The 23,357-nt window shown below is 41.5% G+C and overlaps 1 protein-coding gene across 5 annotated transcripts in view; it reads left to right on the forward strand.

The window, feature by feature from the left end:
• Positions 1 to 14,004: 14,004 nt before the first annotated feature.
• The window catches only part of LOC139564613 (thyroid hormone receptor-associated protein 3-like), a 30,892-nt gene continuing 21,539 nt past the window's right edge, over positions 14,005 to 23,357 (forward strand). The window contains exons 1-2 of one of the 5 annotated variants that reach the window (XM_071384287.1): positions 14,005 to 14,414; positions 21,290 to 21,429. In XM_071384287.1, coding sequence (XP_071240388.1) covers positions 21,320 to 21,429 — 110 coding nt within the window. In that variant the 5' untranslated portion in view covers positions 14,005 to 14,414; positions 21,290 to 21,319. The remainder of the gene's footprint in view (positions 14,415 to 21,289; positions 21,430 to 23,357) is intronic. The other 4 variants (XM_071384286.1, XM_071384282.1, XM_071384281.1 and 1 more) reach the window with 4 other exon arrangements.

Consider the following 23,357-nt stretch of genomic DNA (forward strand, 5'->3'; position numbering starts at 1 on the left):
CTTGGATTGAGCAGACCTTCCCGTACAATTCCATGAAGGACATAACTCTACCATTATAATTTACAATATCATTTAAGAACAATACACCCTTTTCAAATATCTTTCTCATAAATACGTGTTTCCAATGCAAATAGTTTATATTGTGGAGTAACTACAATGTTGTTGATCCATCCTAAGTTGTCTCCTATCACAGTCATTACTACAATGTTGTTGATCCATCCTAAGTTGTCTCCTATCACAGTCATTACTGTTTTACTGTTTTAACGTGTGTAACTGTTGTAACTGTTTTAACGTCATCATTGGCCTTGTGGTGAAATCACTGATCGGTTCCCTTCCTCTCCGGAAACTGTATCTTTGTAGTGACTGGGTGTATTGATACACCACCCAAAGTGTAGTTAAGAACTCCACCATACTGAAAGGGATATTCAATTTTTATTTTATTTTATTTTTACCCATGCCATAACAAAAGAGTTGAATACTTATTTACTCAAGACATTTCAGCTTTTCATTTTTTATGAATTTGTAAAATAATAATAATGGAAAAACATAATACGACTTTGACATCATAGGGTATTGTGTGTAGGCCAGTGACAAAAAACTCTATAAATTTAATCAATTTTAAATTCAGGCTGTAACACAACAACAAAAAACTAAAGTGGTTTGACAAATGTGATAGAAGCTGTCAGCAGAAAAGACAACAAGGGACGCTACTGTATTTAACTGGGCCAAGGACAGTGTATACAGTTGAAAACAGTATCAGTAGGTTTGTGGATTAGCACTGGTTTCACTATTTATTCCCTCATGAGAATAATTAACCAACATACTAAGCATTTCTGGTCTTTAGAACTCTGGTGGAACAAATATAAATGAATGATGTTTCTGTTTCGTATTATGACAGGGATGAATAGGGCTAATACATTTTAAGTAAACAGCGTCATTAGAAAAATAAGGACAAGTCCATACAAGGAAGCTAATGTGTTTTCCAAAATATACCCTTTCGGTTACTGGTCCAATGCTCTAACCACTGTTGTTCTGCCCCTGAACAAGGCAGTTAACCCACTGTTCCCCGGTAGGCTGTCATTGTAAATGAGAATTTGTTCTTAATTGACTTGCCTAGTTACATAAAGAATAAATAAATAATGAATTACAAAAAAAAGTATCCTGTCTTGGAGCTGTAAGTTGTAGAAACATCTGAAAGATGATCAATGGAAACAGGAAGCACCTGAGCTCAATTTCGAGTCTCATAGCAAAGGGTTTGAATACTTATGTAAATAAGGTATTTCTGTTATTTGTTTTTAATAAATTTGCAAACATTTCTAAGAACCTGTTTTCGCATATTTCAACCCTGCAGGCGCGACACAAAACACAGAAATAAAAATATAATTCATGCCTTACCTTTGACGAGCTTCTGTTGTTGGCACTCCAATATGTCCCATAAACATCACAAATGGTCCTTTTGTTCGATTAATTCTGTCGATATATATCCAAAAGGTCAATTTATTTGGCGCGTTTGATCCAGAAAAACACCGGTTCCAACTTGCTCAAACGTGACTACAAAATATCTCAAAGGTTACCTGTAAACTTTGACAAAAAATGTCAAACTACTTTTGTAATACAACTTTAGGTATTTTTTAACGTTATTAATCGATAAAATTTAAGACGGGATGATCTGTGTTCAATACAGGATTAAAACCAACTATAGCTAGCTTTCTGGTCACGCGCTTCTATCTAACAGGACACTTGAAGTGACTCTCGTTCAAGATGGACGTACTTCTTCATTACACAAAGGAATGACCTCAACCAATTTCTCAAGACTGTTGACATCCAGTGGAAGCGATAGGAACTGCAAACAGGTCCCTTAGAAATCTGATTTCCCAATGAAAACTCATTGAAAGAGAGTAACCTCAAAAAAAAAAAAAAATCTGAATGGTTTGTCCTCGGGGTTTCGCCTGCTAAATAAGTTCTGAGAGAGACATAGAGCCTGACTTGGTAAAGTGTGAGATGTCCAGACTGATCGTGGACTACGATAGGACTGGCCAGATGGTAGAGACATCGCATATCAATTTATTGGACTCATTATGAATACATATGACATCTAACTAACACTACCATCCTGAAATATAAAGATTGTTAAGACATCTGATGGCGGTCTGTGGCTTTAGGGATTTACAACTGAAATGGTGAAATGTACTTTCCTCCACACTGTCATTTATATTCTTGAAGTCGCTAATTCTAGCACAAAAAGAACCCATCCTTCAATGCATCGCAAACAACAACAGATTAGACAAACATAATCAAATGCAGTTTGGGGGCTGAAGAGTAGTGACAGTCAACAGAGGGTAATGGACATTGAACTTTTGTTTCATTTATTTGTTTTCTCTTAATAATTTGTATGGAACATTGTGAAATCTATGTATTTCCCCACCTGAATCAGGACAATCAATAAACTCCTTCAAGTCGTTCTAACCTTGGTTAGAAAGGTTAAAGGCCTCTGTACTTAGGTGAAAAAGTAGACCTTTATGGGTCCACAACTCAAATCCTTTAAATCCAATCTAAATTCACAGGCCTCTTCTTTGAAGATGACCTTTCTGGGATCCTTTGTAGCTGGGTAGTTGCAAGAGGCTCACATAAAAAAAGGCCTGTAATTGAATAGCAGTGCTTTGTAGAGCGAGGAACAGGTGCCATGGTTGTGTCAGCGTGGAGTAGGAAAGTGAGTAGAGGCTGGATTTGGGACTTGACGTGGGATTTGACGATAGCATGGCGTCTTGGCTCCAACCAACCCCGTCTCCCCACACCGCTGTTACCGGGCAGGAAACGGTGAAAGTGTGCACCAATACGTGCTCTATGTATCACTGCTCTGTGCATCACTTACATAGTCTGGGCTTTACAGAGATATTGATCTGAATCTTGAAAACGATGCTTAAATCAATTCAATGAGATCTAAATCTATAATGCCTTCATGTTATCACAATGATTCGTAGTTCAATAATCGAAACATGACCAGCTGTATTGCTAAACTGTAGATACCTCCACGCTGTGGTAACCATTAACAGATGGTCAAAAGGCTTTAAAACAATATCATGCAAAGTCACTGGCACGGAGACACAGGGAAAATAGTCAAGTTCAGAAGTGCTTCTGAGAAAACATGTCTGTTTCAGACTGCATTCCCATTTGTGATATTAGTGCTCACACAGCGATGTTGGGAAATCCCACAGCCTGCCAAACACGTCACTTTCTATTTAAAGTGTGTCCTTGATCCCTAGTAAGGTATTGGTTAATCATTGGTCTCAATCATTAGAGTTGAGATTTCTTTCTGCTTGAGGTTCACATTAGGTGTTGGTTGAGTCTGTGCTTGTCGTCCATAAGCATCTCCTGCTTCAGCATCTTATGTTATTCTTTACTATGGAACTACACTGTCTATGGACCCCTGCAGATGAGGGCAGTTTTCTGGAAGTTAGATTGGATATTGTAAAGACCTGTGTGTCCTGACCTGTCAGTTAGGGAGAAAACGGCTCCAACAGGTGGGCAGTATGTGGGGAGTGAGACCTCGTTTATCCAGGCACAGATGGAGAAAGTGGTGTCAGATGGGTCGCCCAAAAATAAACCTCCCTGCTGTCTGTACACTCGTGGCTTATACCAATTCTGTGGGTCACAGTCCAGGGCTAATAGGGTAGGTGGGGAAGTCCATGAGGGGCGTGACTCAGGGGGCAACTAGTCAACTGTAAGTGTTAATTTTTATTTTATTTTTTATTTCACCTTTATTTAACCAGGTAGGCTAGTTGAGAACAAGTTCTCATTTGCAACTGCGACCTGGCCAAGATAAAGCATAGCAGTGTGAACAGACAACAACACAGAGTTACACATGGAGTAAACAATAAACAAGTCAATAACATAGTAGGGGGAAAAAAGAAAAAAAAGAGAATCTATATACAATGTGTGCAAAAGGCATGAGGAGGTAGGCAATAAATAGGCCATAGGAGCGAATAATTACAATTTAGCAGATTAACACTGGGGTGATAAATCATCAGATATGATGATGCAAAACCACTCTTTAGTTCACACAGACGCAGACGCAGACGCAGACGCAGACGCGCACACGCACACACACACACACACACACACACACACACACACACACACACACACACACACACACACACACACACACACACACACACACACACACACACACACACAGCAGATGAGGAGGGAATGTGGCCTGTGTTTAGGATGGGCTATTCAGTCAAAGAGAAACCAAATATCCTTGGAATCGATATATCACTGGATAACTATTAATTCATTCACAATAAAGACAAATCTTTCTCTATTTATGTCTTCAAGTGTGTTGAACTCGTAAAATACTTCACAGCTGCTCTGAACACTAGACTGTGCTCTGAACACTAGACTGTGCTCTGAACACTAGACTGTGCTCTGAACACTAGACTGTGCTCTGAACACTAGACTGTGCTCTGAACACTAGACACTAGACTGTGCTCTGAACACTAGACTGTGCTCTGAACACTAGACTGTGCTCTGAACACTAGACTGTGCTCTGAACACTAGACTGTGCTCTGAACCATAGACTGTGCTCTGAACCATAGACTGTGCTCTGAACCATAGACTGTGCTCTGAACACTAGACTGTGCTCTGAACCATAGACTGTGCTCTGAACACTAGACTGTGCTCTGAACACTAGACTGTGCTCTGAACACTAGACTGTGCTCTGAACACTAGACTGTGCTCTGAACCATAGACTGTGCGCTGAACACTAGACTGTGCTCTGAACCATAGACTGTGCTCTGAACCATAGACTGTGCTCTGAACCATAGACTGTGCTCTGAACACTAGACTGTGCTCTGAACCATAGACTGTGCTCTGAACACTAGACTGTGCTCTGAACACTAGACTGTGCTCTGAACACTAGACTGTGCTCTGAACACTAGACTGTGCTCTGAACACTAGACTGTGCTCTGAACACTAGACTGTGCTCTGAACCATAGACTGTGCTCTGAACCATAGACTGTGCTCTGAACCATAGACTGTGCTCTGAACCATAGACTGTGCTCTGAACACTAGACTGTGCTCTGAACCATAGACTGTGCTCTGAACACTAGACTGTGCTCTGAACACTAGACTGTGCTCTGAACACTAGACTGTGCTCTGAACCATAGACTGTGCTCTGAACCATAGACCGTGCTCTGAACACTAGACTGTGCTCTGAACCATAGACTGTGCTCTGAACCATAGACTGTGCTCTGAACACTAGACTGTGCTCTGAACCATAGACTGTGCTCTGAACACTAGACTGTGCTCTGAACACTAGACTGTGCTCTGAACCATAGACTGTGCTCTGAACCATAGACTGTGCTCTGAACCATAGACTGTGCTCTGAACACTAGACTGTGCTCTGAACACTAGACTGTGCTCTGAACACTAGACTGTGCTCTGAACACTAGACTGTGCTCTGAACCATAGACTGTGCTCTGAACCATAGACTGTGCTCTGAACACTAGACTGTGCTCTGAACCATAGACTGTGCACTGAACACTAGACTGTGCTCTGAACACTAGACTGTGCTCTGAACCATAGACTGTGCTCTGAACCATAGACTGTGCTCTGAACACTAGACTGTGCTCTGAACACTAGACTGTGCTCTGAACCATAGACTGTGCTCTGAACCATAGACTGTGCTCTGAACCATAGACTGTGCTCTGAACCATAGACTGTGCTCTGAACCATAGACTGTGCTCTGAACCATAGACTGTGCTCTGAACCATAGACTGTGCTCTGAACACTAGACTGTGCTCTGAACCATAGACTGTGCTCTGAACCATAGACTGTGCTCTGAACACTAGACTGTGCTCTGAACCATAGACTGTGCTCTGAACCATAGACTGTGCTCTGAACCATAGACTGTGCTCTGAACCATAGACTGTGCTCTGAACACTAGACTGTGCTCTGAACCATAGACTGTGCTCTGAACCATAGACTGTGCTCTGAACCATAGACTGTGCTCTGAACCATAGACTGTGCTCTGAACCATAGACTGTGCTCTGAACACTAGACTGTGCTCTGAACCATAGACTGTGCTCTGAACACATGCATATTCATTCTGTCAATTGGATAGTAGTAAATCATGTAGGATATTTGTTTAGATATGAGTGCACAAAACTCATGATGGTTAAACAGAAGTGTTAAACGACAGTTTAACACCTTAAAAACACCCCCCCCCCCACCCCCCAAATAATATATTCTGACAGAGGTACAGTGTATTCATTAAAAGTATTGCAGCTAAATTATTTCTGTGGATAAAGAGTACGATACTGAGGCCTTTTGGTGACCCCTTACAATGCGAACTTTTGAACCGTAAACACTGCAAAACAACCCCTGCTTGATGGAGAGACAACTCTCTTTGACACTTTAACCACTTTACGACCACTAACCCCTACTTTGCCTGCTCTCACATCTACTCATGAGGTGAACAATGTACTGTAGGCGTTTGCTTTTGGCTTCCTGCTTTAAATTAATCAAATAAGCTCTCAGAGAGCACTATTTGTTTTGAGATTGATTTGTGCCACACATTTGGTTATAGAAATTTGTCTATACCAAAATAGGTTCATCATCGCTGTCCAAGTTTCTGGCAAAAGTGGCAGGCTGTTTCAAGGTTTAAACGTTCCAAGGCCTCTTCTTTTCTTCTATCTTACATGAGGATTTTTATCTTACATGATGATTTTGGGACCAGGGCCCATATTCACAAAGCATCTCAGAGTGCTGATGTGCGATGCATTTTACCTTCAAAATCATAATGAGTAACATTACATGGACAGGGGGATCTGAACCTAGATCTGCACTACTACTCTGAGAGGATTTATGAATACAGGCCCTACTCTTTAAATATTGATGATGACGAGCAACACATGCCAGTAACGCTACACTAAGCTTCACAAGGCGCTTAGTGTCATTTTGTCATCAGATATGTTTTTCTCTTTCTCTCAATGGGGCTGTCCCACAATGAGTTTTCCAACAGGCAGAACAAGTATTACACAGTAGATAAAAGGACGTAAAGACAAAAGCAAGAAGGTGTTACAGTGGTGTAAAGATTTTTATTTAATTTTATTAACCTTTATTTAACTAGGCAAGTCAGTTAAGAACAAATTATTATTTACAATGACGGCCTACCAAAAGGCAAAAGGCCTCCTAAATACAATATAAATATAGGACAAAACACACATCACAACAAGAGAGACAACACAACACTACATAGAGACCTAAGACAACAACATAGCCAGGCAGCAACACATGACAACACAGCATGGTAGCAACACAACATCACAACAACATGGTAGCACCACAACATGGTAGCAGCACAAAACATGGTACAAACGTTATTGGGCACAGCAACAGCACAAAGGGCAAGAAGGTAGAGACAACAATACATCACACAAAGCAGCCACAACTGTCAGTAAGAGTGTCCATGATTGAGTCTTTGAATGAAGAGATTGAGATAAAACTGTCCAGTTTGAGTGTTTGCAGCTTGTTCTAGCCGCACGAACTGAAAAGAACTGCCACGAACTGAAAAGAGGAGTGACCCAGGAATGTGTGTGTTTTGGGGACCTTTAACAGAATGTGACTGGCAGAACAGGTGTTGTATGTGGAGGATGAGGGCTGCAGTAGATATCTCAGATAGGAGGGAGTGAGGCCTAAGAGGGTTTAATAAATAAGCATCAACCAGTGGGTTTTTTGACGGGTATACAGAGATGACGAGTTTACAGAGGAGTATAGCATGCAGTGATGTGTCCTATAAGGAGCATTGGTGGAGAATCTGATGGCCGAATGGTTAAGAACATCTAGCCGCTCAAGAGCACCCTTACCTGCCGATCTATAAATTACGTCTCCGTAGTCTAGCATGGGTATGATGGTCATCTGGATCAGGGTTAGTTTGGCAGCTGGGGTGAAAGAGGAGCGATTATGATAGAGGAAACCAAGTCTAGATTTAACTTTAGCAGCTTTGATATGTGCTTAGAGAAGGACAGTGCACCAACTAGCCATACTCCCAAGTACTTGTATGAGGTGACTACCTCAAGCTCTAAACCCTCATAGGTAGTAATAACACCTGTGGGTTCTTCTTACCAAACCACATGACCTTTGTTTTGGAGGTGTTCAGAACAAGGTTAAGGACAGAAAGCTTGTTGGACACTATGAAAGCTTTTTGTAGAGCATTTAACACCAAATCCGGGGAGGGGATAGCTGAGTATAAGACTTTATCATCTGCATATAAATGGATGAGAGAGCTTCCTACTGCTTGAGCTATGTTGTTGATGTAAATTGAGAAGAGTATGGGGCCTAGGATCGATCCTTGGGGTACTCCCTTGGTGACAGGCAGTGGCTGAGACAGCAGATTTTCTGACTTTATACACTGCAGAGGTGGTTAGCAAACCAGGCCAAAGACCCCTCAGAGACACCACAACTCCATAGCAGGCCCACAAGTATGGAATGGTCCACTGTATCAAATGCTTTGGCCAAGTCAATAGAAATAGCAGCACAATATTGCTTAGAATCAAGGGCAATGGTGACATCATTGAGGACCTTTAAGGTTGCAGTGACACATCCATAACCTGAGCGGAAACCAGATTGCATACCCGAGAGAATACTATAGACATCAAGAAACCCAGTCGGTTGATTATTGACAAGTTTTTCCAACACTTTTGATAAACAGGGCAAAATAGAAATTGACATCAGCTTGATCTCCCCCTTTAAATAAAGGGCGAACTGTGGCTGCCTTCCAATCAATGGGAACCTCCCCAGAAAGGAGAGACAGGTTAAAAAGGTTGTAGATAGGCTTGGCAATGATAGGGGGAAGCAAACTTAAAGAAGAAAGGGTCTAACCCATCTGACACAGATGTTTTTTTGGGGTCAAGTTTAAGGAGCTCCTTTAGTACCTCGGACTCAGTTACTGCCTGCAGGGAGAAACATTGTAACGGGGCGGTGGAAAAAGAGGGAGAAGCATCGGGGATAGTCGCATTAGAAGGAATGGGAGATGAGGAAATATTGGACGGGCAAGGAGGCATGGCTGAGTCAAATAGGAATCCTGACTTAATGAAGTGGTGATTAAAGAGCTCAGCCATGTGCTTCTTGTCAGTAACAACCACATCATCAACATTATTAAGGGACATGGGCAGCTGTGAGGAGTAGTGTTTATTCTCTAGGTATTTAACTATTTTCCAGAACTTCTTGGGCTTAGACCCACAGAGAGAGAACTGCTCCTTAAAGTAACTAACTTTGGCCTTCCGGATAGCCTGAGTGCACTTATTTCTCATTTGCCTGAACAATAGCCACTCAGCCTGATTATGCGTGTGCCGAGCATTTCGCCAAATGCAATTCTTGAGGTGGAGTAACTCTGCGAGATCATGGTCGAACCAGGGGCTGAACCTGTTGTTAATTCTCATTTTCTTTATTGGGGGCGTGTTTGTTAACAATATCACTGAAAATATTTAAAAAAAGAAGGTCCAAGCGTCTTCGACAGAGGGGATCCAGCTGATTCTATACCATTTTTAAAAAGTAACCCTTCCACAAGCTTCCCACTATGAGTTGGGTGAATTTTGGCCCATTTCTCCTGACAGAGCTGGTGCTGGTCAGAGCTTTATGATGGCCACTCAAATACCTTGACTTTGTTGTCCTGAAGCCATTTTGCCACAACTTTGGAAGCATGCTTGGGGTCATTGTCCATTTGGAAGACCCATTTGCGACCAAGCTTTCACTTCCTGACTGATGTCTTGAGATGTTGCTTCAATATATCCACATAATTTTCCTCCTCCCTCATGATGCCATCTATTTTGTGAAGTGCAACAGTCCCTCCTGCAGCAAAGCACCCCCACAACATGATGCTGCCACCCCCGTGCTTCACGGTTGGGATGGTGTTCTTCGGCTTGCAAGCCTCCCCCTTTTTCTTCCTAACATAACGATGGCCATTATTTCCAAACAGTTCCATTTTTGTTTCATCAGACCAGAGGACATTTCTCCAAAAAGTACAATCTTTGTCTCCATATGCTTCTTTATGGCGGTTTTGGAGCAGTGGCTTCTTCCTTGCTGAGCGGCCTGTCAGGTTATGTCGATATAGGACTCGTTTTACTGTGGATATAGATACTTTTGTATCTTTTTCCTCCAGCATCTTCACAAGTTCCTTTGCTGTTGTTCTGGGATTGCTTTGCACTTTTCGCACCGAAGTACGTTCATCTCTAAGAGACAGAACTCATCTCCTTCCTGAGCGGTATGACGGCTTCGTGGTCCCATGGTGTTTATACTTGCGTACCATTGTTTGTACAGGTGAATGTGGTACCTTCAGGTGTTTGGAAATTGCTCCCAAGGATGTACCAGACTTGTGGAGGTTTAAAAAAATTCTGAGGTCTTGGCTGATTTCTTTTGATTTTCCTTTGATGTCAAGCAAAGAGGCAGTGAGTTTGAAGGTAGGCCTTGAAATACATACACAGGTACACCTCCAATTGACTCAAATGATGTCAATTTGCCTATCAGAAGCTTCTAAAGCCATTACATAATTTTCTGGAATTTCTCAAGCTGTTTAAAGGCACAGTCAACTTAGTGTATGTAAACTTATGACCAACTGGAATTGTGATACAGTGAATTATAAGTGAAATAATCTGCCTGTAAACAATTGTTGGAAAAATTACTTGTGTCATGCACAAAGTAGATCTCTGAAACGACTTGCCAAAACTATAGTTTGTTAACAAGAAATTTGTGGAGTGGTTGAAAAATTAGTTTTAATGACTCCAACCTAAGTGCATGTAAACTTCCGACTTCAACTATAAATAACATTTCAAATATTTAGCAGGACAGGAAAATGGCCCAGTTCTCACACTTATCAGTGTGAGAGTACATGTGTGACATGGTGAGGTTAGACCCAGGTTCAGAGAAGAGTCCAGACAAGGAATCAGCGGTTAAGGATAAACATAACACTTTACTGAGAAACGGTAACGGAAGGATCACAGTATCACTGGGAAAACAACAAATATGAAGTTTCGAAAACTCACTCAGTAGACAAACGCACACGGCACACAATTCAAGCTTCAGCAAAGGACAACCGAAAACACACTTCTTTTAACAGGGAAATAATAACAAGTAAATAGGACACACCTGAGTGTCGTTAATGTCTCTAGGACGGTCTCTGGCGCCCTCTGGTGACATGTGGAACCATGACAACATGTGTTCATCCCTACTGCCTCTGATCTGGCGGACTCAATAACACAAATACTTTGTTTTTAAATGATGTCTGAGTGTTGGAGTATGCCCCTGGCTATCCGTCAATTGAAAAAACAAGAACACTGTGCCGTCTGGTTTGTTTAATATAGCATAAACTTTTGCTTTTGATACTTAAGTGTATTTGAGCAATTCAATGTAGTTTTTATACTTATCTTTAAAACCAAAATATTGTATTACTTTTACTCAAGTAGTATTTTACCGGGTGATTTTCACTTTTACTTGAGTCATTTTTTATTATTATTAATGTATCTTTACTTTTGCTCAGGTATGACAATTGGGTACTTATTCCACCACTAGCTAGTTACTATTTGGGTATTGTCTTCTAGTTGTGTCTACGCAAGGGGTACTTTAGGTTACTTGTGGGCAAGGGAAAATGATCACTATGTACATTCTATCTGGTCTATGTCAAGATAAAAAGCAAAGTCAATATAAGTCAATATAAGTCAATATAAGTCAATAGTTGGGGTTGTGATTCTTGCAATTTGAATGGTCTCAATACCACTCAACAGAACTTTGCCTAAGGGCTTGTTTGTTCACTGTTTTTCGAGACTACGTTAGTTTGATACATCCTAACATATGTGCCAATATTTGCCTTGCAATTACACAGCTCAAGGCAATGTCACTGTAACCCCAGGACCTGAACTGTCAGTGCATCCAGTTGGTCCAAGCACTCAGGTCTGTTGATAAATAAATATGTTGAGCACGTATGGTAGATATTGAATTATTTGTGCAAGGTTCATGCCACCATCATCATTTCAGTCTCCATCGCTCTGGTATATCTTAATCAAGACTAATGATGTTTCCTCCTGTCCAATTTATGCCAGGACAGAAATAACTTGCTGTAGTATAGCAACAAATTATGGAACATGTCTATAAGACCTCTCGCCTGCCTTATACTGTGTATGCAGCGTACATGACCAATGACATTTCTGCAGAAGCGCTGTAGTGACTGCAAAAATGTAACAATTGTGGTGGACTTTGTTACAGTATAAGTAGGAAACATTTTGCTAGTGTAACTATACTGAACAAAAATATATACGCAACATGTAGCAATTTCAAAGATTTTGCTGAGTTTTACAGTTCATGTAAGGAAATCAGTCAATTTAAATACTGTATATTCATTAGGCCCTAATCTATGGATTTCAAATGACTGGGAATACAGATATGCATCTTTTGGTCACATATATCTTTCAAAAAAGGTAGGGGCGTGGATCAGAAAACCAGTCAGTATCTGGTGTGACCACCATTTGCCTCATGCAGCACAACACATCTCCTTCGCATAGAGTTGATCAGGCTGTTAATTGTGGCCTGTGGAATATTGTCCCATTCCCTTTCAATGGATGTGCGAAGTTGGCGGGAACTGGAACATGCTGTCGTACACGTCGATCCAGAGCATCCCAAACGTGCTCAATGGGTGACATGTCTGGTGAGTATGCAGGCCATGGAAGAACTGGGACATTTGTGTACTGATCCTTACGACATGGGACCGTGCATTATTATGCTGAAACATGAGGTGATGGCGGCGGATGAATGGCACGACAATGGGCCTCAGCATCTTGTCACGGTATCTCTGTGCATTCAAATTTCCCACGATAAAATGCACTAGTTGTAACGCTCTTCTACTTCGTCCTCCTCCTCAGACGAGGAGAGGCGAGAAGGATCGGAGGACCAATTTGCAGCGTAGTAATTTGACATGATATTTATTAAAGAATAAAGACAAATACGAAAAACACTTGAGAATTTACAAAATAATAAACGGAGTCAACAGACCTGAACAAACGAACTTACATAACACGAAGAACGCACAAACAGGAAAATAGACTACACAAAAACCGAACGAACAAAACGAAACAGTCCCTGTGGTGCAAACAGACACAGACACAGACACAGACACAGACACAGACACAGACACAGACACAGACACAGACACAGACACAGACACAGACACAGACACAGACACAGACACAGACACAGACACAGACACAGACACAGAAGACAACCACCCACAACAAACAATGTGAAACCACCTACCTTAATATGGTTCTCAATCAGAGGAGATGAAAACCACCTGCCTCTAATTGAGAACCATATCAGGTCACCCATTAACCAACATAGAAACACATAACATAGAATGCCCACCCACACTCACACCCTGACCATAACCCCACCAGCCACCATGGGGCACTCTGTTCACAACGTTGACAACGGCAAACCACTCGCCCACACGACGCCATAAACGTGGTCTGCGGTTGTGAGGCCGGTTGGATGTACTGCCAAATTCTAAAATAACGTCTTATGGTAGAGAAATGAACATTCAATTATCTGGCAACAGCTCTGGTGGACATTCCTGCAGTCAGCATACCAATTGCACACTCCCTCAAAACTTGAGACATCTGTGGCATTGTGTCCCCAGCGAGAAGTGCACTTGTGTAATGCTCATGCTGTTTAATCAGCTTCTTGATATGCCACACCTGTCAAGTGGATGGATTATTTTGGCAACGGATAAATGCTCCCTAACAGGGATGTAAACAAATTTGTGCACAATATTTGAGTGAAAATAAGCTCTCTTTTTTTGCATACGGAACATTTCTGGAATATTTTATTTCAGCTCATGTAACATGGGACCAACACTTTACAAGTCGCATTTACATTTTTGTTCTGTGTACGTTTGACCGGGGGATACCAGGAAGGAAATTCGACCTGTGTGCGCACTGAGCACTAGTCACACCCCCTGCTGCGCTGCGAAGGAAGGCTCTACTGTAGCCAGTACTATAGCTTCAGATTGTATGCGTTCTCGGAGAATTTCTCCACTTTGAATTCATTCCTAGTGAGCGCACAGTGCAGTGTCGCGTTACAACTGCTCTAGCTATTTAATGTGACATGAATACGAAACGGACCTGATGAAAGGCTTGTTGAACGAGCTGATAAACGTCATTCCCGCACATTTTTCGGTCAATACGATGCTTGACACACAGTAGTCAAAGTTAGCTCAACTGGCCTGTTTATTCGGATTGCAACCTATCATCTAAAATTATTTGGTTGACAGTGTGACAGCAACGGATCCTCCGCCTGCTGTCACCCAAGAAGCTATACGACCCGGACCCGCCAGAGGAGCGTGAAAAAAAACAGAAACATCGGAGGTAAGCTATAGCCTGTCTGTCCTTGCTCTAGTATGTCCTTGTATCCCCACCAGCTACTATATATGCTATACTGTATCACATGTGAGGTTATTCTCATGGCATGATACAGTGTAGTTACTATTATATAGACTAACGTTTCGGTAGCAATGTTATGTTTGCATTTCTCTGGGATTTCTTTGGCACCATATCTCAAGCGACAGAAAGTCGAAAGCTCGATGTCACTTTAAATGCATTCCTTGTTGTCGATTGATTGATCAGCAATGCTCGAGCTTCAGTTCAGTCAGCCAGTGAGGTATCCAGCTTTCTTCATAAACGCATCAGTTACATAGTGCAAACCCCATTCATTGTTCACCCCTCCAATTATAATTTCAAAGGATTTATGAGCAAAAAAATGGGACAGGGTTGATTGTGCCTCCCTTTGCATAAATAATCATTACATCATATCATATATCCTGTTGCAGTGTGCTCTAGGATCCTGGCTTATTGTTCTCTTAGCGCAAATAATATCTGTTCAAATGTACACAGATAAGAAAGGCGTAACCACATTCCCACTGGTATCCTGGCACGGGTCCTTATAACAAAGAAGCTGTACTGTACTGTCACTTTTGTTTTTTTACTAAGAATAACTTTTCTATTTGCTGTTCATGGGGATCATTGTAAAGCAATGGGATTGACAGTAATCGGCCTTGTGGTCTTTCACAGTATGTATGCTCTGTTGTTGACTAGCCTACAGTTGATGCTGTGTACATTTGAGGATCCTGACACTCCAGTGTCAGGGTGTTGTATTTACAGGGTGTTGTATTTACAGGGTGTTGTATTTACAGGGTGTTGTATCTACAGGGTGTTGTATCTACAGTGTGTTGTATCAACACTTGTCTCTTCACAGGATTCACAATTTACGTGACATTTCTTTTCAGACAGTCCACAATGTTCACAGGAGAAGTCGACAATTTGATATGGAGTTTTTGACACTGCCAACTCTGGGGTAACGCCACTTGTGTGTGAATGTAACGACTTTGGCCCTGGTAGAATGGCTACCACTGAAAGTTGACCAAATACACCGGATATCTACAGCTTTAGCCTACATTCGAATGAAAATGTCTGTCAATAGGCAAGACCTAACATATACATAATCTCACCACATTGCTGAAATAAGGAACAATAGCTTGTCATTTGCCATGCTGTTCACAACGGACCAAAATAGAGAGGACCTTTAGCTGTTGAGTTCCATCTTGATAGCAGCAAGTTAAGACGCATATCCTCACGATTTGAGGATGCCTCAGTCATTTTCTACTATGTATTTTCAGGACAACAGTTGTTGTGTAAATCAAAAGCTCACATAGCTACATATGAACTTTTCACCTATTTACAGCAGTCCAAGAAATAAACATACTGATTCTAGTGCTGACTGATGAGGTTTTGAAGAAGTCTCAAGTAGCAACAAAGATTATATGTACCGCACATGGATCCTACTCCGATAGTGGGAGTGGATGTGAACTCGCTGTGGCGTTTGTACCCAACAGAGGGACTGTCTCACGTAGACAGACACTGAGCTTTTAGTGAGAACACTGCTATGGGGCGCTGTATTTTCTCACTCTGAGAAAATGAAGCACATTACTTTTCTCAGCCTTTCAGTTATCGAGTGAGGTTTTTTTGTTTGGTTTTAGTGATTTATTGTTTCATTGTCCAATTCAACGTTGGTTTTTCAGCTTTGGTCAGTGTTGAGTTTGCTGCAGAAAATCACAATGACGCAGTCATGGTTGAAAGAATTCTTATCTGAGAGTGACATTATTAATAGGCCTAAATCAAGTTACAGTGGGCTTATTTGGTAATAAGACAACTTTAAGAAACAATAATTATCCTATGATGTCCATGGAACTGTATGGAAGGAAGCTACGCAGTGTATCTGGACTCCAGCAGCAGAGTCCGCTTGGCAATCCATGAACTGCCTCTATAAAGCCACGTCTTGAGGGAAAACTCTGACACCCTGACAATGATGCCCACATTTCTGGTCCATTTTGGTAACCAAAGACAACATCAGTGACAGTTGCTATGGCGAGTGTTATCTCAGTGGTCCATATAGATGCCAAATGTGATTCCAGCTGCTTCTGAGGCATCCAGGTCTTAAGGATAGTGTAGTTGATTGAGCGGAGTGTGTCTGTTTATACTCTTGCTGCTGTATCGAGTTGCCCAACCATTGTTCGCAACAACTTTTGCCCTTAAATAAACAGGTGACCGGGCTTGAGCAGCTGTCACTCTTTGCACCAGGGGCCCTTTGGGTGTGTTTGTGTGTCTGTCAGTAGAGGGTACATAATTAGTGTAGATGCTTGTCACAGCCTTTTGGATGTTTAAATCCTAGTGATTAGGCTGGGGAGCACACTCTGTCAGGAGGAGACAGGCAGCTGCCTCTGGTTATCAGTTGGAAGTGGGTCACTGTTCTCTGACTGAATGGACCCACGATTCATCACACTTTACAGACACTTATTACTTATTAAGTTACAGTTAACTACAACTGGAGTGGGCTACACATATCCTTGCCGTTTTACCAGTAGGATAAACCAGTCACACACAATTCAGGAGAGCATCTATTTAAGTTTAAGATGATGATACATGATACAATAGTTACCTAGTGAATGCCCAGTTTGCCCAGTTTTGGCCCCTGCAATGCGCTACACGGTTTTACCAGTAAGATAAACCAGTCACACAAAATTAAGTGAAGGAAGTGATTATACTCTAGTTACCTAGTGGATGAATGCAAAGGTTGTGGCCCTCATCCTGTTTAGTTTCATTTGACAGGCATTTGAGAACTTTCAGAAAGGTTTATTCTCAGCCATGTGAAACCAGTCCCGAGAAAAACAGATGTTTTTTTTGTTTGCTTAATTAGTTTTAAACAGATTCTTGGTATTACAGTATATGCAGTTATACAGCTACACAGCTATAGTCTACAGCTATTAAATCAACTGTGTATGACTAGGTGATAAAGGTCTTCTGCAGAGAGTACTTTGAAAAATGTCTAATTTCGTAATATGCCATACCATCTGTTGACCAGGGTTTAGTTTCCCTTTATTTTTCCAAATGTGGATACGGGAGCACGCTCTGAATGCCAGTCATGAAATGTGCCCGGTAAGCGAAAAAGTATATTCCAGTGCCTTCAGGAAATTAGCCCTGGAAGCCAAAAATAACAAGCGCAGTCTGCAATGAAGAAAAGCGAGGGAAGGAGCACCATAGAGGAGTAGCAGGAGGAGGGATCCATTTCAATACTCACCAAAATAGTAGCAGGGATATACTCTGCGACTAGCATGTGCTGCTTGATGCCGGTGCACCGTTTTTGAAGTCCTCCCAATGTTTAGTCTGCAATTTCCTCCTCATGACATGCTCCTCATCCTTCCTCCTCATGATGCTTTTCAAAATTAAAAATAAATGTTTTGATCCCTGCCCACTTAGACCGAAGATCATATGCCATGGAGAGTGTCCATAGACTGAATAACCTCATCTGCTGGATCATATGAATCATTCTCAGAATATAGCCAGAATCCCCTTAAGGAATCGTATTTACCCTCCACAGGGGTAAGGAACATGTTAGGCACTGATTGTGCTATTGAAGAATGGACATTCTCTGGCCACTGATTGACAGTTGCATTAGGCCCAATAATCAGATAATCTTCTCAACTCTCACGAGCCAATCCACTTGCTGGTCTGGCACCATATGATGTTATCCTTTCAATTAGTTTATTTCGAAGAGTGTTTTTCACACATAGTTGACATTCAAGGTGAGCCAGAGTGACCTCTTCTTTATTGGCAGCCCAGTTGTTCAGTCTGTGAATCTTATAAAGCTCTCCAGTAATATCTTGTAACTTTGTATAATCAAATCGAAGTGTATTGGTCGCGTACACATATTTGCAGATGTTATCTTAGGTGCAGCTCCAACAGTGCAGTAATAATACCTAGCAATATGAAACTATACGCACATAATCCAAAAAGTAAAATATTCTTTTTTTCTTCAATATCAGAATGAGCAATGTCAGAGTTATTGGGTACGCCCATCTAGTACTGGGTTGGATCCCTCTTTGCCTCCAGAACAGACTGCATTCTTCGGGGTTCAGACCCAGGGCCCTGACCTTAGTGATGAGCTTGGAGGGAACCATAGTGTTGAAGGCTGAGCTGTAGTCTACAAACAGCATTCCTTACATAGGTATTTCTCTTGTCCAGGTGGGATAGGGCAGTGTGCAGTGTAATGGCGATTTCGTCAGCCGTGGATCTGTTGGGGCGGTATGCGACTTTGTAGTGGGTCTAGATTGTTGGGCAAGGTGGAGGTGATATGGTCTATAACTAGCCTCTCAATGCACTTCATGATGACAGAAGTGAGTGCTACGGGGCGATAGTCATTTAGTTCAGTTACCTTTGCTTTCTTGGGTACAGGAACAATGGCGGACGTCTTGATGCAAGTGGGAACAACTGACTGAGATATGGAGAGATTGAATATGTCTGTGAACACTCCAGCCAGCTGGTCTGAGTACGTGGCTTGGGATGCTACCTGGGCCGGCAGCCTTGCGAGGGTTAACACGCTTAAATGACTCAATCACGTTGGCCACGGAGAGCGAGAGCACACAGTTCTCATGAGTGGAGGGGGTCTGTGTCGGTGTCTCAATGTTGTTTTCCTCCAAGCGGGCTTAGAAGGTGTTTAGCTTATCCGGGAGTGAGACGTTGTGTTTGACGTGGCTAGATTTCCCTTTATTATCCGTGATTGTTTGGGGTCTCTTCCACATATGTCTTGTGTCTAAGCCATTGAATTGCAACTCCACTTTGTCCCTGTACTGTCGAATATACACTGCAGTTATGATGACCAAATAAAATTATCTTGGGAGGTAATGTGGTCTGCATTTGATGGGGAGGTATTCCAGATCAGGAGAGCAAAAGGACTTGAGTTCATGTACAGTATGTTACCACAATCACACCATGAGTTGTTAATCATGAAACAAATCCCTCCGCCTTTCTTTTCCCCTGAGAGTTTTTTCTTCCTGTCTGCGCGATGGATGGAGAACCCCGCTGGCTGAATGGACGGGGACAATATATCCGGAGAGAGCCATGATTCCGTAAAACAGAGTATGTTACAGTCCCTGGGACTGAACGTTAGCAAGTAATATACTCAGAAGCGGTGGATGGTATTCACGCCGCTTGAGTCTGACTAGGGCCCCACTTCTTCCTCCACTTCTCTGGACTTCTTCCTCTTCTCCGATGTCGGGATTTTGGTGCAGCCCCCAGGATGAATAGAGCTGCCTCGGAAAGTTCAAACAAAGGATCCAGGTCAGGGAAGCCAAATTTCTGCTGAAATGTATGGTTAGTGACCGCTGATCTAATGTCCAAAAGTTTATTTTTCAGCTGTAGGTAATAATACAACAAACGCTCTGAGCAAATAATGTAAGAGATAACACAACAACAACAAAAATTCTGCAAAGTTGTCTAGGATCTAGAAACAGGGCGACCGTGTCTGTCAGCGCCATCTTGTCCTGTCCTGTATAATGATGATATAGTAACGCCCCTGACCTGTAAATGTTGCCTGTCATTTTCTATTGCATTCCATTTAGCGCTGAGACTGATTTGAAAGTTATAAACGTGTTACAAACATCAGTCATGTATGTTATTATTTCTTCATTGGTCCACCGTGTCCATAAAGCCTTCGCTGTCACTCCTCATACTCCTTCTCTCTTTTTCTTTTCCACCTTTGCACGTAAAGTGGTTCTAAAATCGTCTACACGGGAACAAAAACAGGGTTGTAATACTATTAAATATTGGAATGATTAATGAGTTTTCTATTAACATAGAATTCTGTCCTAACAATGAGACTGATGGGTGTTTGGTAAGTTGTGAAACAACCCCTACACTTTCCTATTTTATCTTTGCTGAAAGCTGCCATTAGTCTATTTTTGAACAGCTGGCTATAAGGATTTCTCTCTTGAGAGAACAAGCATTCCCATCCACCATTCTTAGACTAGCACAATAATTAGGGACAATGTGACAGGCTAGTGGAATGTAAGGTGATTGTTCCATTTGTTACTGGATATATAAAGTGTGTATAGAGGCTCGAGCCTAGAATGCATCTATCCCATTAGAGTGAAGTCTATACTTAAGCAGACTTAGTGTAAGGTTCCTCATCTTTTCTTGGGACCAATACAAGTCAAAAGTTCAGTCCCATCACTGGAATGAAACTGATTCCTTAATGCAAATGACTGACTACATGAAACTGGTTTGACTGATTATGTTACTTGCACCTGCAGTATCCTCACTGTTCTCTATCAGTTTTTTTTGGGCAGCAATAGTTAGTGTACGCTAGTACATTTTTGCAAAGAAGCTTTTCTGAAGTATGGCGTCTCTTGAATGCCTCATGTCTCTTGGAGGCATTGTTGTCATGGTTTTCTCGAGTCACAGCTCTTTATCTTAATCCCTCTGTTTCTGCAGTGACTGTAGATAATCATTCAGCGGCCTAGCCGTCTGGTTGTAGTTTACCACCTGATACTTCGGTCACAGTGATGGACAGATTCGCCCACTTGTACTATTTGACAGTCGTTTTGCTCTACATCTTCAAATATGTGAAGAATCCTTTATCTTGTTAAGTTGTATTAAATTGTGGGTATCTCCTATGTAGTAGGCCTCTTTGAAGAATGTCCGTTTTTGTACGCAATGGCTTCAGATGACAAAAATTAAATAATAGTCAATCATTGTTATTAATCCTATGACCAGCACTTTAGCTGATTTCAAATGTTCCTCCTTCTACTTATTCAATGTTGCCAGTGTGGGCCGATGGAACCTGTGGGTGAAATGTTGAAATTGAGTAGATGCTCATGATCACTCATTACTCCCCTCTGTTTGTCTGACAGGCTGTCGTCTCAAAGAGGTTGCCTGCAGTGATGTCCAAGGCAACGAAGTCAGCGTCCAAGTCTCGGTCCCACTCTGGGTCCTGGTCCAGATCTCGCTCCAGAAGCAGCTCACGATCCAGATCTAGGAAACATCGCTACAGGTGGCTAACAACGTAACTTACTGTAACTTAGCTAACTTACTCAAAGTGAGTAACTCAAAGACCACCTCAAACTAGGACATTGTTATGAATTCGTATTATTTTGTCTGTAAATTGTCTATGAACAGGTTAAGAGGGATGAACCAACATATTCCACCTTATAAGGACTTATGAAGTATTTTTTTTCTGTAAAAGGTCATTACATGGGTAGAGAGCCTGAAGAAGATTTTGAGACAGAAACGAGGGGAGGTAACAGTTTTCGGAGAAAGATTTTTTCCGTCTTTCTGTCTATATGGAAAACAACAGGAGTGACAATTCGAAATGAGATAGGAGTTGCTGACCGCGCCTTGACAGATATGCTACACATAGATTGTAAGAAATGCTTTTGACCCAACAAAGGTTGTTGCTATGTAGATTAGTCAACGTTTTTAAATGCTCCTGATTGGTTGCTGATCTCCAAGTTATGTGTGGACTATACATGCTATGTTTGGGCCTCAATGAATGACATGTTTCATTTGTCATCACCAACATGTGAAGTTCATAGTAGCATGTCAAATGAAAGCTCAGTCATAAATGTGTTACAAAGTATCTATAACCATATATCATGCTTTATAGAGGGTCATAAATGTGGCATAACTATGTGACATAATCACCCATGTCAAATGTGACATAACCAACTATGTCGAATGTGATATAACCATGTGCTTTATAAGGGGTGACATGTTGGGTCGAAGGATTGGATTACGCTTTAAAGTAAAGTAATGTTAGTCACATTACACCTAATCTCATTCGCAGACCCTTCCACCCAAATGTGTGGAAGTTCTGGAGGACCAACACATCAAACTTGGCCTTTATTAGTTATGGTTAGATTTAAAATCTAATTTTAAGAAGATACATTGTGGAAGTGGGCCGGGTTTTAGCCATAATCATGAATTTTTGACTGTGTTATCTAGTGACAATGACAAATACTTCATTCAGTAAGGTCACTCCTTTAGAATGATATGGTCACTCCCACTAAGGACAACTTTGAATGGTTGATATCCCAGACTTATATGTGCTGTGTGTGTGCAGTAGCCTGGAGACAATGTTGCAACAAGAAACACTGACCTTGATGAAAGAAATTGAAAGTGCCTTTCTTCTGCAACCAAGTTACGTGTTCCTCAGTGCACAAACACACACACACACAACCAAAACGAGCCATACCATGTGGTGTTGGGTCCATCAGGTCTTTGACACATTTCACCCACTCCCCCACTGAAAGATCAGCCACAAAATGTTGGCACCCTTGTAACAGGTTGTAATCAAGCCCTGGTCTCCAGCATGGGAACAGAAGAGGAATACCTGTTGCGGTGGACTCAGGTTGGACTACTCCAAATCATCTTGGCTCTGACACACACAAAAGCTTTGCAGGTCCATCAACTTATTTAAATACCTCACACACCCTAACAGTAACCTGTGGATCACGAGAGAACCTTCATAAATCAGCAGAACGTTAATAACCTATTTATTGACACTCTATGTAGTGTCCTGTAGTACTTAGTTTGAAGTGAGACACCTTCGGTCATTCTCAACACATACATAAATACTCTATATCACATAGTTCTTTACTTAATTTAAAGTCAGAAACATTTTGAAATGTACAGCATATACATAAATGCCTTATATCATATGACGCTGTACTTACTATAAAGTCAGACACCTTTGGTCATTCCTAACACATACACTACCGGTCAAAAGTTTTCGAACACCTTACTCATGCAAGGGTTTTTCTTTATTTTTACTATTTTCTACATTGTAGAATAATAGTGAAGAGATCAAAAAAACTATGAAATAACACATATGGAATCATGTACTAACCAAAAAAGTGTTTAACAAATCAAAATATATTTTATATTTGAGATTCTTCAAATAGCCTTGACGACAGCTTTGCA

Source organism: Salvelinus alpinus, chromosome 35 (assembly GCF_045679555.1).
Source record: "Salvelinus alpinus chromosome 35, SLU_Salpinus.1, whole genome shotgun sequence".
Classification (NCBI taxonomy): domain Eukaryota; kingdom Metazoa; phylum Chordata; class Actinopteri; order Salmoniformes; family Salmonidae; genus Salvelinus; species Salvelinus alpinus.